A 15838-nucleotide genomic window follows, 5' to 3' on the forward strand; every position below is an offset into this window, starting at 1 on the left:
AAGGTCCAAAGTGGCTGAATTACCCTGGATAGTTTGTATGCCAAGTTTTCATCACAGCACCACTGATATTCAAAAGCATTAGTAAAAATGGACAAAATAAAAGACTTTTATTTTTGTTAGATAACTTTCTCTAAAGGCTCGATTTAGGCTAATTGTGATTCTTGAAAAGTAATTGCAAACTTCAGAGTGGGTTGGCTTTTATTCATTTAATTAATTAATCCTCCTGTTGATTTCACTATATCTAATGTTGATCTAGAGCCCTCACCAGTCAGTTAAATTAATAATTGTTTATGACCATGTTTCATTAATTGTTTATTTGTGAGTGGCAATACAGAGTACAAAAAAATAAAAGATATTCAAAGTTTACAAAATACCATATGCATATTTTGTTATTGAAAGACCACCTGTTAAATGAGCTTTTTTAAATAGAAAAGTCAAAACATTAATCTTCAGTAGATACATTATAAATGAATAAATGAGTGTAACCTGTTACATTTCCTCTGATAATTTGGTCCATTTGCTCTTTTTATCCACATAGAGTCACTAATGAACACAAGGCTGGCATTGTAAACAAGCTATCAGAGGAAAGAAAAACACATTCTGCATTAGTTTAGGGGTTGAAAGGAGGCGACTTACAGGCGCAGCCCTATTCGTGCTTAAAATCTCCAATCATTACAGAAGACAAACTGCTTCCATAGGGCAGCTATTCCGCTGTAATTGGTGTACACTGTCTTTAAAAGCTGAGGTGAGAGGTACAATGCGTTGCTTGTGAAAGGAAACTCCAAAGCACATTAAAAGTGAATTACTTCTTGTGTAAAGTGTGTTCAGGGTCATTCTGGTCACGACGCGCGCACCTCTCCAAAAGCGCACACGTCTCCAAAGGCGCACTCCATACTTTCTAAAAGGCAGTCACATTGTTGAGGGGTTTCACAAGAGGTGTACATATGGCATCCAGGTTGCAATTAAATGTTTTTAAGATGTTTTTCCTTTCTTGAAGAAGTTTCCTCTTTCTTTCTTTCTCTCCCGGCAGCTCTTTGCCAGAAAGAAGAAGAGGAGGGGGGCACATTGAATGGCTCCGCTCCTAGTTTGGGATGACAACAATCTGGTCAGCGAGTTGTTGGACTTTGATTGCCCCCCTCAAAACGTCCTTCAAACAAAAAGCTGAGGACGAAAATAAAGCCCCACCTGGTACCTCTGTTTGCTAAAATAATAATAAATAGATTTCGTTTAATAAATAAGCAAAAGAGACTATAAAGTGAAGGAGTAGAGGAAGTATTAATCAGGAGCATCGGGCAGGTATCACCTGCTCCGGAGCTTGCTCAGTTTATTGTTAAATATTGTTAAATCACTTTTCGAACCAAGTCTGCTCCGATATCTGCTATTTCCACAGCAACTGGGCGCTTATGTTTGCCTATACTTTGCATAACAAGCAGGACACTACAGCACACTGATAAAAAATCAAGGAGAGAGACTGACAACTTCAAACCAACACCTGTCCATGATATCCGAATATGGATTTGGCATCAATGATTATTTGTAAAGTGGTAATATTCAGTTTACTTTAGACTTTTCGTGCCTTTTATAACAGCAAGGCACCATCTCGTATCTCCCTGGTGTATTTGTCCAGTTTATTGAAAGCATATGGTTATCAGATTGTTCCCAAAACACATATTTAGACAGAAAGTTAAGGAGAGCTTTCTGTGATCCTTTGTTGGCAACTGTAAATCATGTTTGAGCTCTGCCACGCTCCCCCTCTCCCCCTCACCAGCGCTGACACGTGTTTGCATGTCGTTGGCACATTTTACTAATCTTTAACGCTCTAAAAGTGAAGTTAAATTATAAAAATGCAATGCGCAATTGAGTTGTGGCGATAGTGGACATGTTTTTGGAGATGTCATAGCGCACACATACAGGCTCACATTACAGGAGAAATCGAGCTTTTATTGTTGTGACACACAACAAGAACCTTTGTACTATCAGTTCACACAACAGGTTTCACCCTCTCACATGCTCTTTGTTCGGGGGGCCCATGCGTAATTGTCTTTGTCCAACCACCGGAGCTTTGCGCACAAACGCATTAAGCAAATGTTTGTCCAAATATATGTGTCATTAAAAATGATATTTTCTTTGATGCAGATTAGTTTTTTCGAGCCAACAAAGAGATAAGTCACTCTTTAAAAAAACTCTTGGCAACAGTCAGGTTCAGAGCCAACTTTTAGCAGATTAAAGTTCTTTAAAACCAACCAGATCATGTGATGTGCGCACAATCAAAAATACGCAACTGCATACTTAATAATAAACCATTTATTTAAAAATAATACCGAGATGCTGTTGTTTTCACTTCACTTTTCAATACTGTGATGCACTTGAAGTAGATTTTTGAAGCCAGTTTGCCAAGTTACCATGACCACCATGTCCTCAGCATGGCATGTGCCAATATTTTCAGTGCGTAAAATGTGGCATTTACAACTATCCTCAAGGATAGGGATTTGATAACATTTGCAAACTCAAACCTCGTGGAAAAAACAATTTCTGGAAACAAATGAAGTGATATATTAATCATTTCCTCTAGTTCTACTGCATTTGCGCACTCAAATTCGACAACCAGACAAATTTAAAGGTCTTGCCAGCATCTCTTTAACACAGAGACATTATTGTTGACGACAAATAAAAAAACAAACAAATTACTGAGTTTGAAAGCTTCCGAAGGAGCTGAACACTTACCATCGACACTCGTGTCCCGAGTCACTCTAAATATCATAAGAGTGTAATATTGGATGGAGAGTTCGTGTGCGTAAAATATGTATTTATATCGTATCTTTAGTTTATATCAGTGCCTTTTTCTTTTATATCTGGAACAATCCAGCTCCTGCAGCCTGGCTGGAATTTAAATGCCAAAATACAGTGCGGATTGGGCTCTGAGTGATCACCTCTGCGTTGTGCATCAGAAACAAGCGTGAACCCCGAGATAAAGCTTCTACAAGACTTCCAGCATTGTCTCTCAATGCTGGAGTCATGGCTGACAAGATGTTATAAATACATAATGAACAGAATGTGAACAGTTACAATAAAATCCCCAACGAAGCAGCAGCTCCCTGATTTTGAAACATTGCCTCCAGACAGACTGAATGGTTGATATTCTCTCTCTGATTTCACTCAGAATATGAAATGTGGTCATTTTTCATCTAGCACACATTCTGCATTTTGGACTTTACCACGTTCATGCATTTGATTGAAAATGACAAAGAATACAAAAAGAAATACAACAGTGTGAAGAATGAGAGGGAGGTGGGGGTGGAGGGTGAAGGACGCGCTGTCTGGAAGCTGATTGGCCACTTGACAGGCGCTGTTGATTCAGGCGTCCACCGCGCAAAAAGATAAGATAAAGGCCATATAAAATACAGAGATGCGCATCCATCCCTCACTGTCAGCTGCACCTATACACTGTCTGCTGCCTCCAGCTACAAGACTGCCTGTCTCTTCATCCGAGCATCACCTGTCAAGTAAGTGCAAATATATCCATACAGCTCGAGGTTTTTTTTATTATCTGGTATTTGATCTTTTACAGATATATGCTCTAGATAGCAGTGCAGTTAGGCTATATGTTTATTCTGCCTCATTTTTATCTCTTAAATGGTTTAAAGAGGTAAAACCAGCACCGGAAGTAAATGGAAACTTTTCAGCAGATTTCTTAAAATGTTTGAGGCTTGTGGAAAAAAAAGGAAATATGATTTAGACTTTTATAAGTTTAAAAAAAAGAAAGATTTTAGATACAAAGCTTGGTTTTGTGATTTTTAAAGACATTATTCATGGTTTTCTTGTTGCACTTTTGTAGTTACATTAGAGTTTTGCTTATATTTCACTTATATTTGCACAGGATGTCTCCTAAAACACAGTGCGTCCCCAGTGACCTGCGCACATCCACCGACGCACTGACGCTCAGCAGGTTTTCTGTTCGCCACCAAGTGAATGAAGCCGGTGACTCAAGTGAAATTTTGCCTCGAAAACCACTGTCTGTCATCGGAGGGGAGGCCTCCTCAGTGAAAAATCTAAAACCCAGAGGCAGATGTGAGAAGTCGGGACAGCGGGGCAGGCGCAGAATGAAGGCCAACGACAGAGAGCGTCACCGGATGCACAACCTAAACTCCGCTCTGGACGCGCTGAGGAGCATCCTGCCCACACTGCCCGACGACACCAAGCTGACCAAGATCGAAACTCTGCGCTTTGCCCACAACTACATCTGGGCTCTGACCGAGACTCTGCGCATGGCCGACCTGCACGGACACAAGCCAGAGTACCTGCAGGTGGGATCAGACCTGAGCAGCCCGGCAAGTGTTTTATCTGCGGAGTGGGACTCAGCATCACCCGCAGAGTCTGCCGGTTGTGTGACGTCAGCTGACTTTGACCCAAGAAACTGTTTCACATCAGGAGATGTTTCCAGTGTTATCCCTGTCAGCTTTTATTTCAGGTCATTCTGTGGTGAGAATGGTCTCAGAGACACTTGGCACTGTTGACTTTTCACGACGTCCGTCTTCCAATGAGGAGTCCTTAAAGGGTGACTCCACCAATGTTACACATTCAAGGTCTTGGGGAGCACTACTGCATATGTGAAAACATATTGTAAAGCTTTCTGTGGCTCCAGAAGAAGCAGCATGTAATCTGATGAATTGCTTTCGGTGTTGTCACTCAGCTTGTTGCATTGTGGGTGATGTAGGCACCAGGTTTTGAAAAGGAGTCTACTGATCTAGCATTGCACTCCTGTAACACTGGAAATGTTGAATACAAATGATCACAATCAATACAGCAGAGCCAAATTTTGGCCTTTTTTTATCCCTCATATTCTTCTTCCTTTTTAAAAACCTGGCACCTACATTACCCACAATACAACTTAACCAGGCAATTAATGCATTCAGCTTCCTCTGGAGCCACAAAAGGGTTTGTATTACTTTTTCCACATGTTTTAACACTCCCAAGGACCTGTAAACATACTTAAATGTGTAAAATTGGTGGTTACTGTTTAATGACTGCTTAATCAGTGATGTCAGAGCAGGTTGAATCCTAATTGGCCAGAAAGCCAAAATAATTCTGCCCACACAGAGCAGAGCAGCAGCACTTCTGACCTCCAGTGTGATTGTACTGTTTACAAGATGTCATGCTTTCCAAAGTAAACTGTAAGTGTCATTTGAGGCCATTTCTTAGTTTTAGAATTTGATTTCATGACAATCAAAGTTTCACTTAAAGACCATGAAGCACAATCAAATTAGTTTAAGCTAAAATATTTATTTGGAAATGATTCAAATGCATTTTTGAGCTATTCTTGCAGCATAAAAGTAGGTCTATTTATTTAATAAAACTGTAGAAAAAGTCTCGTGGTGAAAAGTAGTCTGGCTTTCCATTGTTTCCATGATTCAAAATACTGAACATTTACATTTACAAAGACAAATATTACATAAACACATTGGCTGTCATTCAAATGGAAGACTCTTTTAAGGGAGATAAAAAAACAAATGCCATCATTTCATAGTATTCATCGATTTTCCTTTTGTAGAAGTTAATGTGCAAATTGACACTTTCGAAGAAGTGGTTCTCTACTGTCCTGCCCACCAGTGACCGTACTGAAACACAATGCGAGACAAGACCATTTTGTAGTCATAGGAATATGAACTAAACGTTGAGACATCTGGGATTATGTCATGGTGTCCGATCGTGGCGCGCAATCCGAGGCCGAAGTGAGCCCTCTACTTGGGGAAGACGGTGACCACATCGTAGCCCTCAGGCGGAGTCACTCGCTCGCGTGCGTGCGTCTCACAATAAATCTGGTCCTCCACAAAGAAATGTCCCTTCTGTTTTAGGTTGATGTCGCAGTCTGTACAGGTGTAGCACTCGGGGTGACGGAACTTGTCCCTCAGCTTCACCACCATCCCCCTGAAACAGAAACATAACATCACGTTAAGCTTCGTTAAAACACAATTCTCAAGTTTATTCAGACACTAATTCATGAGCTGGATTTAAATCATTTGGATCAGTTTTGTCTTCTACTGTAAAAAGCAGAGAGATAAACTACAAAGCCATTATTATTATTATATCCAAAGTATTTGGACACCTGAGCATTACACCCACGTGATTGCTGAACACCTAATTTCAACTGAATGACCATCAATCAGCCGTTTTAACAGCCTCCACTCTTCTGGGGATGTTTTTCTGAACCTGATATTCCCTGTTCAGCCACATGAGCATTAATGAGGTTCAACACTGATGTTTGGTGATTAAAACCTGGCTTTTAGTTGGTGTTCAGTTCATCCAAAAAGCTGATGAAGTCACATCAAAACACAGAAAACTTTCTTTTGTTTTAAATGGAGCTGGATCTGTGTACAGGAGCACTGCCACAAACTACTAAACTAAAGAACACCATTGTCTTAAACATCATTGTATGCTGTTGTGTTAAAATGTCCCTTAATTTGAACTAAGGGGCCCAAAACTGCACCTGAACAAAACTACAGATATTGTGAAAAGAGTGTCTTTGTACATTTGCCCTTATATCTTCAATGTTTGGGCATTTTCATGTCTTTTTTACAAACAGAGAGCAGAGAGAAATTACAGGAAATGATGCAGAGTGAGAGATGCAACAAACATCCCTGACTCCGACACTCCACCTTCAGCCTTATATTGTATGTCATATGCCACTCTGATTCTCATGTACAATTACTCATGCAAGATAATACCATGTGGACTGTACAGAAAATAGGGCGCAACCTGAACCAGGGCTAGTATTATTATTTATTTTCATGTTTCATGTTTAAGTGGCACGGTCTTATTTTTTTGTTTCCATATTTCACAATCTTTATTTGTGTTTCCTCTTCAATCAGTCAGCGATGGTGGACCAACAGTGTAAGAACATTACCACCACAGCTAGACAAAATGGAAATATAATCCAGATGATTAAACAAAACAAAAAAACACAAGCAAACGTAAGGCCCAGTGCATAGAAGTAGTCCTTTTAGCATGATCAAGTAACTAAATATTAGCAACAATGCAGCAATCACTTATAGTACTAGAACCAAAACCAAAATGATAAGACAAAAAGGGATGGACGCTGAACAAATACACATATTTTCCAGCTGCCACCACAGCTACAAAACAATTACAGAGCAAACACTGAAAAGTTAACAAGCTGATCTTATCTGGACTTGACTTGAGCAAAAGCCCTTATTATGGAGTCTGCTAAGCCACAGCTGTCAGAATTAAACCAACAATATGCAATTTCTGCCACTAGGGGTCTCTCAATCGACACCATGAAAACAAATGGTTTTAGTCTGATGACATCAAGTATCGTGGTATCATGGGAGTTGTTGTCTTCATTGTTAAATGACCACCACTGCTGATAAAAATCTCTTTACGTGGCTCAGGCAGAAATGTTCACGGATGAGCTAATGTTTAATCACGTTACGTTTAGTCACGTTCGCCAACTTCTTCCCTCGTTCTCTGATTCTCTCCCAGATGTTATAATGACAGGTGACAAAATAACGCAAGGAAGTTCACTCAAATTAAGTAAAAATGTATTGTGCTTATATGTTTTTGGGGAAAGCAACAGGACTTCAGGATAACAGCTGACACATTTGTCCTGTGGTCTTAACAAAACCCAGCCACAGGGTGGAGACAAACTTCAAACAGAAACAACACCACTCTGGAGCCCTCTGTGTTGCATCACAACATTTTGTCACATTGTGGGGGTTTCCAAGTGTGGCTGTCAGGTTGAATAGCAGGTCAACCTGAATTTCCTCAGAGGAGAGCTGAACACAGATCTGGGCTGACACTCGTGGTCTGGATTCAGACAAAGCCATAAATGGTTCACTTGCACTTCCTTGTGCTGCAAACTAGACATGTGATCTATCAAACAGCAGGAAGGAATCATAAAATACTTACACAATGCCGGATCCACATTTATCGCAGGTGGGTAACTTGTCTGCGTTTCCCACAGATGATCCAATCTTTGTTGAGGGGGCTTTCACACTCCTGAAGCCTGACGGTTTATCACAGTCACCTACGAACATCCGACACAAACAATCACAACATACTTTTTTAAGGTTCAACTGGTTTAACCAGGAACAAAACAAACAAAAAACAAAAGTAATGTCATCAAATTGAAAATGAAAGATAATTGCGTGCCCCAAAGCTATACATTATAAAAGAGAACTCCTTCGAGGAAGCTGTGAATAATAACAAGGACCCATACCTGTCTCAAGTATCCCCTGAAGCACTTTGAATGAAGCAGACTGACGAGGGGGCTCGTCAGTCTGTTGGTTCTCCTGCAGCATCTTGTAAACCTCTGAATCTGCTGCTATAGCCGGCCGCTTGTCTGTCTGTGATGGATCTGAAGGAGCTCTGCAAAGCAAGTGTGTACATTTTAATATATGTGCAGGAGTCACAGGATTCAAAAATATCAAAGCATTCTTACTGACCAGATCACAAAAACCTGATTTTTGTGTCTCTTGCTCATTTTCACTGGACTTCTCTTATAGTTTAGTATTGTTCTCTATCAGTATCTTTTCCTGGTTTCAAAGGCTGCAGGAAGTGATACAATACAAATTACTAATGATTTGTTAAGACATAAATCACTCAGACCTTTTGGAAGCTGGCCTAAATCTAACAAGCTAATTTCTTTCCTGAGTAAACATTAAAAATCTACAGTGAATCAACTCAATCCTGCAGTTAAAAGCAAACCAAACAGTGGCCTATGGCTGAGTGTTTTCAATCAATAAAATAATTGATCCCTAGAGACATTGTGTTTCTATCTTTAAAGATTAAACACTGAAGCTCTTTGATTAAAGTTTTTAGATTTAGATTTTTTGAATTGAATGTTTTTCCTGAGCAGTACAGTAGATAAAATGTTAAAGATAAAAAGTACAATTCAAATTGGGTAATAGCAGATAAATCTGTTGGGGGTTGCTTCAACCAAATGGACTGCGAAACATAAGTAATACTTATCAATTAGCAGTGGATGCTGTTTGACCAGCTCAGAGCTGATTAAAAGCACACAAACAGAGAACAAAGCTTCTTGTCTAAACTGATATGAATCACTGAGTCATCAAAATATTATGTCAAAGGATCTGTGTCAGCACTATGTTGTTGAAGAACTCAGGGTGAATGATATGGGGAAAAAATTTTAGCTACAATGATAATAGATTAGTTTGCTTAAGTTTACTATATACAACTATTAAATCAATACCAAACTTTCCAGCTTCTTAAATGTGATATTATAAATATATTTTCTGAATTCTTTAATCTTTGACTTGTGGACAAAACAAGACATTTGAGGACGTTTGAGGACGTCACCTCAAACTTTCAGAATGTTCTGACATTTTATAAAGCAAACAGCTCACTATATATCCAGAAAATAATCTACAGGTTAATCGACAATGAAAATAGTCATTAGCTGCAGCCCTGTATTAAGCTTCCTCGTATAATTTCATTATAATTATGAATATACAGTATTTGTTGATACAGAACATTTAAGCAACTGTTAACTCTGCCGTAAAAGTGATGCCAACACTTCACAACTGACGCATGATAATGGAAGTACGATCAGACTGTTTCCATAATTTATATTAATATATTTGCTTTTGTCAATATTTTGTCAAAAAAAAAAATCAATTAATTACATCCATCAAAATCAGTGTTTCAAGTTTTTGTACATTTCAAACCCAAGAAAATACTTTTGAGTCCCGTCACACCGCAGTAACTGGAAATTGTCTGGGTCACCTTTGTGAGGCAACATATCACTCAAGTTTGAATACTGTTATTTAAAAGCACCAATAAAGCCCAAAATATCATCAGATTATTGATATTGATGCAGTGAGTAAAAAACAGCCAACAGGTCAATCAAAGTTCAAGACTTAGTGATCTCAAGCAATACTTTGACATTTTTTGGTACCGCTCGCACTGCATTTTCTTTGGGGTCTCGAGTCTCAAACTAAACAGGACTTAACTGTGTAATTTCAGGATTATCTTACTTGCTGTTGGGCTCATTCGCTGTAGCCATGGTTTTAACTTCGTCCACGGCTGAGTTGAAGTCCTTGATGTTCTCTGAAGAGTAGAGACTAGACGGGCTGTTGTACTGGTTGGTCACAACTTTGGAGCCAAAACCAGTGAACGGCAGAGCGCTCCTGTTGTGGCTTGAGCCAATGTGTTTCACCTCCTGTAAAAATCAATGGAAAATTGTGCTGTTAAAGCTTTGTGTGAGTAACCGAGCAAAAAGGTGCTGATTGCAGGCATTTGCATGCTGTCTGAAACATGCAACACTTGCGCAAACTTGATGCAATGGTGGTCACAGCTTTGAACTTGAACTCTTATTTCTTTCTTCGTTTTTTTATGAGCTTGCACATGCACAAACATGCAGCTGATATCATGTGGGTTATTGTTACACAACATTTGAAATGACTCAACCTCAAGTGCAGTGGTTTCCAAACCTTTTTCTTTTAGCGACATCTTTTCTATCATTGAGTAATCGACCCCCAAACCCCCATATCCAAGGTACATTTTTCTGATGTTTTAAGGAACTTTTTAAGGAAATATGTCCGTGTTCTGTATCGTTTTCATTTAAAAAAAATCATACATACTGAATAGGCTTCTGTTTTGACAGATTCGTTTTTTTCTTCTCCCAGAGTCTTGGACTTTGTTATATTAGCAATTTGGTTGTTTTAACTGTGTACTTTTCTAATGCAGGACGAGGCTGCTGGGCAGAGAACAAATATACAAATATATATGTGAATATACATAGCTTGTGTTCAGGTCTTCACCATGCCCTTATCCTAAGGTCACATCTTAAAAGATAATCTATACTTAAAAAATGACATGACAAGGTCATTTAGTTTTAGTCACAGAAATGAATGAAATGCTCACATATAGGCCTACTACATATTTAATGTTTATACGTTTTGTTAAACCCCTTAAAATCAAGAAGGCCTCGCGAAGCTTTGGCGTCTCCCACGTTTGGAACCAGTTTTCAACAATTAATTCAATAATGTTGCAACTGCTGACTGAAAAAAATGAGAGACTTGGAAACATTGTTCGACTGAAAATAAAATCAGTTGTATTTGCTTCTTCGTCTGCTGCCTCTAGTTTGGCTCAAAGTCACACATAATTTAACAGGATAATGTGCAACTATGGATTTTGCCTTAATTATAGTTAACGGTCTGTAAAGGCAAGCACGTCATGACACTGGCATGCCATCAAAGTGGGCACATAAATACCACCGAATCGAGCTCATGCTTCACAGTGAGAACACGGAAATACCTCCAAAAATAGCTCATGCTTCAAACATCTGACATTTAAATTGCAGAATGCCCTAGAGTCCCTGCAGGCAAATAAACTTACACAAAAACTGGCAACCCTAGCATTAACCAATGTTATAATAGCCTAAAAAGGGCAAAAGCGATGTTTTAGAGGAATAAAACAGTGAAGACGTATCAAAGTGACAGACTCCAGACAAGCGCTTGAAACACGCGTTATTGTGTGTGTGCGAAAAATGCAAAACATCTGTGAAACACACAGAGCCGGAGACACACCACACTGTGTCCTACATGAATTCACACTTTGGCCCCAGCTTTCCACTCAGCGGGCAGGAACTGAGGCTTGCGTCAGAGCTTGGCTGATAAACTACCGTCTCCTAGGAAACCTCCTGTTGGGAAGTAAACAATGACCTCATCGTTGGCAGTCAAGAAAAAAAACCCACAAGCCTTTGTGAGAAAGAAAACTTGCAGGCTTCCAGAAACTGCATGGCTACCTGTAAATGAGGTTTCGAGCTAAATGAGAGAGCTGGGGGAGTCACTTTCAAAACTCATCCAGCTTTGATGTTGAGTGCAGGCACTCACTTGTGGCTCTGATGCAAGATTCATCTTGTACGGATTTGTCTTCCCTCCCTCAGATGAAAGAGGCGACCACATTTTAGATTCTGACCTGCAGAACAGAAAGAACAAAACAAATGTCATTGCGTTGCCGAGAAATACTGAGCCGCAAAATAATCATCACATATTGGCTTTAAATAGAACACGGCTGATCTTTTTTTTTTTTTCTGGGTGTGTTTTCCTGTGACGCTGCACATGAACATGATATTACGCCTGCGTCTTTGAATGCAGCAGATTCCTCGCAGGTATGTTCTTTGGCTCGGCTCCCTTGACAGTTTACTCCGCCCTGTGTTCAATACTTTCCCTCTTAATTTGAACAAACATATTTGCTTCAACCTGCCTGCCTGCGGCAGAGTCCATTTCAACACGCCTGTTGCATGAAATCATACGCTACCAGAGAATTATGATGTAATGTGCTGCCGACATGACAGAATTACAACACAGCTTAGCCTACATACACTTACCGGAAGAAAGATTTCAGTGAAACAAAAGGCATGACTCGCCGTGAATAAACACGACATCACTCCCCCAACACCTGGATCGCTGCTGAGCTGTCTCATATTACTCAGTGTTTTTCAGGCCCGCGGCTATGCAGATCAGACTGGCACATGTTGCTACAACCTACCTGTCTATGGAGAGCACCATTTCCTCTATGCACCCCTTTATCTTGTTCTGCGCTTCCAAGTGAGTCATGGTCTCTGTCGGCTCTCCGTCGATGGCCAAGATCATGTCTCCCATACACAGGTTGGCCTGGGCGGCTTTACTCCCAGGGGTGACCTTCAACACAGGAGATGTAACTGATAAAAAAACAGCAACTTTTGGGAATATGTGTGACTTTGGATTACACAGTTTTAAAGGGTACTTGACAAAGCTGTAGTTTGTTATATTCATTTAAATATAAACACCACTTATGAATAAATCAACTAGAAAAAAACAACTTTGCGTTCCAGCCAGATGTAATCTTAGCTGAACGCGTCTTTTCTAACCAGACTTTAATTCTCTTGCTGTATTGTTTAACTGTGACCTTCAAGGACCTTTACACACATTTCATTATTTACAGTACACACAGTCGAAACCACATGGAGGGAGGTGTTTTCATTCAGGCTCAGGCTGAGAGCTGCCTGGAGGGCAGACCCTCTCTCGAAGATAAAGGCTCGAAGCGCAGAGAGAGAGAGAGAGAGACTCTGGCACAGTCCAGGAATTCCTAATCACTTTTCCATGGGTGGAGTGGACCGACTGACCACTGGGGACAACATTTACAACAGCAAAGGCAGCCTCCACTCAGGCAAAGTACACAGCGGAGAGTCATATTCAAAATCATAAGTCACATGAGTGTCAGACTGTGTATGAAGGATAATAAAACTTTGCATTAGTAAATACCATGCTGTTGTACAGTAACAGAATGAGGCTGTGAAGAAGGGCTTCCTGGACACTCAGGGATGTCAAAATAAAGGCACGTTTAGAGTTTTCCCCTCAATATCAGGCTTTTAATTTGAAGATAAGACTCGAGGATAAAATATGAGAGTGAGTGGACAGGATGAAGTGCTGGTGGCATCATAAGTGGACTTTTGTTTCACCTGTACACTTAAGGTAAAAGAAAGAAAAACATAGTTCACCAACAAAAAGACCTCTCAAACAACACTGGGGATTCATTATCTTGTCTCATCTGTATTTAGTGGGTCGAAATAAAACGCAAGACGACCCCACATTAAACACGTACCGACACTGTACAGGGAGCTAACGTTAGCTAAATTAAAGTGATATCACCTTAGCATCTGTTGCGTCGCGTTAGCCTCCCGTTAGCTAACGTTAACTAGCTTTCTATCAAGTCTGTTCACGGTGAAGTCGCGAGGAAGCAACAAGAGGCGAAAGTTTCGTCGCGACAAACCCAGGTGTGGTTACACTGAATTACAATAGCGGCAAATAGTAAAAACTTACCCGGGAAATGGTCAGCGGCTGCTCGAACTCCTTTCCCCCAACCAGCCTGAAGCCCCAGGGTCCAGGACCCTGCATCACCACCCGGAGAGGCATAGCTAACGTTACGGTTGGGTGTTTAACTGTGTTTAAAGATCTGTCTCTGAACACCAGCGCACTTCCTACTGCCTATGACATGTGCAGTGATCGATAGTGAGTCAGAAGTTTGAGCCTGGCCTCAGCTCGGCAGCTCTGGAGCAGGGGGAGGACCCTCAGGTTACAGTCGGACGAATAGATTTTGAAGTTTCCACGCTGATAAAGTGAGAGCGCAAAGATCGTGTATCGAGAAGGAGGATCACTGTGAGGACGTTGACCAAGCATCCAGGAATGTCAGGTGATTTTGTCACAGAGGCCACAGGTCAAGAAATAAAAAGGGCCCACGATCAAGACTTTTATTTACTATATTTTTTCTTAAAACACCAAAGAAAAAAATTAATTGATCCTTCTAACATGCCTTTGTATCCAAAGCTCAATAAAGCTTATTCTTCTTTGCCAAAAACTATTAAAAACACACAGATTAGCTGCACTGGGTGACACTTGCCACAATTTTCTTTACTTTTCTTTTTTTTTGAGTCAATCTCACATACAGCCTGCAGCTGCTGTAAATATTTACTAGCACAATAAATGTGGACTAACCCGCGGACCGCATGAGAATATAGTCGATTAAAACCGACAAATTAAGATTAATCGATGCAGCTCTACTTGAACTGGAGTGATTGGTTTTGGGCTTTTCATGTTGACAGTATAAAAACAGTGTTTGAAATTGTGGTTTTAGTGCCTTTTGTGCCTTTAAAATCCAATGTGTGAAAAATATTTTGGTTCTGTGATCTATAGTTGAATAAATTTGTGAATTCGGAGTTGATATTGCCATTTGTTAGCTACACCGAGCTACAACTCAAATTGAATGAGAGCAACCATTCAAAATATGTAGAAGAACCGTTTCAATATGACTAATAACCTCTTAAATGCAGCTTTTAACAGATGGTCTCTGATGGCCATAACAACCTTTCACCTGAATGAAAATACCTTGAAAACAGGGTAGAGTGATCCCTCTTCATTTTTTGCACCTCTCGATTGAGTTCCAGTGTTTGTTTTAGGGATGTCGGCCTGCCGGTACGTCACCGTGTTATATGCAAGCTTACCATTTATGGTAGAGCTAAATCCCAGGATGTGGAATGTGCCGCTCCCAAAACTTGAATTCCTGCTAGAGGATCTCTGCTGAAAGTGGAGAGAAAAAAACTCTGGGCAGACAGACTGAATGAGACATGTCCTTTCTTGCGGGGCTTACATGCATCCTTAACAGACCTTCAGCCGTGCCAGTGATGTCTTTGACACAGTTTGCTTTAAAGTGAAGCCCTCATAATGTAGAGGAACAAAGGGAAAAGGAGACTTCTGCTCCTGACTGTTACGGCTGTGAAAACACATCTGTCAACATCATCTCTCTAATGGGATTTTACTCTTACTGCTGCTTTAAAGGCCTCACACAGCAGCCAAAATAAGTGTAATGTAATTATTTATCTACCCTCAGAAATAACTTATTAGTGGCTTGTTTCACCCCCGGTGCATTAATTTCAGTAATTGCCCAGGGTGTAGCCTGAATGATGTGAGACATCAAAAAAAGATCATCAGATAGCAACCCAAAGACAAACAGCTCCACCTTTAGCCCGCATGAATTTGCATCCACTCAGGATTACAGTATGTGTGTGCTCTATTAACTCTACTCCATTAAAGGACACCTATTGTGCTTTTACATTATTCTTTTCCTTTCCTTCAGTGTTTTATATCAGTCTTTGTGCATGTAAAAGGTCTTGAAAGTTAAAAAGGTCAAAGTATGCACCAACACAACGCCGGTAACAACGCCTTGTCAGCGGTCCGTATTTACACTGTGTCTCCATGTGACATATTTGCATAATTTATGTCTAGTATGGCTTGTTTGGCATGTAAAAATTGATTTAGCACAG

At 40.2% G+C, this 15838-nt stretch overlaps 2 protein-coding genes across 2 annotated transcripts; one reads left to right on the forward strand and one right to left on the reverse strand.

The window, feature by feature from the left end:
* Positions 1-3440: 3440 nt before the first annotated feature.
* neurog3 (neurogenin 3) lies at positions 3441-4514 on the forward strand (the record flags this gene model as incomplete). The annotated part of the gene is made up of 2 exons (XM_084374951.1): positions 3441-3503; positions 3878-4514. The coding sequence occupies exon 2, from the start codon at positions 3879-3881 to the stop codon at positions 4512-4514; it is 636 nt and encodes a 211-aa protein (XP_084231077.1). The 5' UTR covers positions 3441-3503; position 3878.
* Positions 4515-5260: 746 nt separating this feature from the next.
* Positions 5261-14100, reverse strand: pdlim1 (PDZ and LIM domain 1 (elfin)). The gene is made up of 7 exons (XM_084376110.1): positions 13842-14100; positions 12529-12680; positions 11871-11955; positions 10011-10195; positions 8234-8382; positions 7924-8041; positions 5261-5925 (listed from the first exon to the last, which is right to left on the reverse strand). The coding sequence occupies exons 1-7, from the start codon at positions 13932-13934 to the stop codon at positions 5739-5741; spliced, it is 969 nt and encodes a 322-aa protein (XP_084232236.1). The 5' UTR covers positions 13935-14100; the 3' UTR covers positions 5261-5738.
* Between the last annotated feature and the right edge of the window lie 1738 nt (positions 14101-15838).

This window comes from Pagrus pagrus, assembly GCF_965226575.1.
Source record: "Pagrus pagrus genome assembly, chromosome: 15".
In the NCBI taxonomy this organism is placed as follows: domain Eukaryota; kingdom Metazoa; phylum Chordata; class Actinopteri; order Spariformes; family Sparidae; genus Pagrus; species Pagrus pagrus.

Coding starts and splice junctions, on each gene's coding strand:
- pdlim1 (XM_084376110.1), bottom strand. CDS start 13,934: ATGCCTCTCCGGGTGGTGATGCAGGGTCCTGGACCCTGGGGCTTCAGG. Junction 10,196..11,870: donor ATCTTGCATCAGAGCCACAA/GTGAGTGCCTGC, acceptor TGATTTTTACAG/GAGGTGAAACACATTGGCTC. Junction 8,383..10,010: donor GCGAATGAGCCCAACAGCAA/GTAAGATAATCC, acceptor CTTGCTTTGCAG/AGCTCCTTCAGATCCATCAC.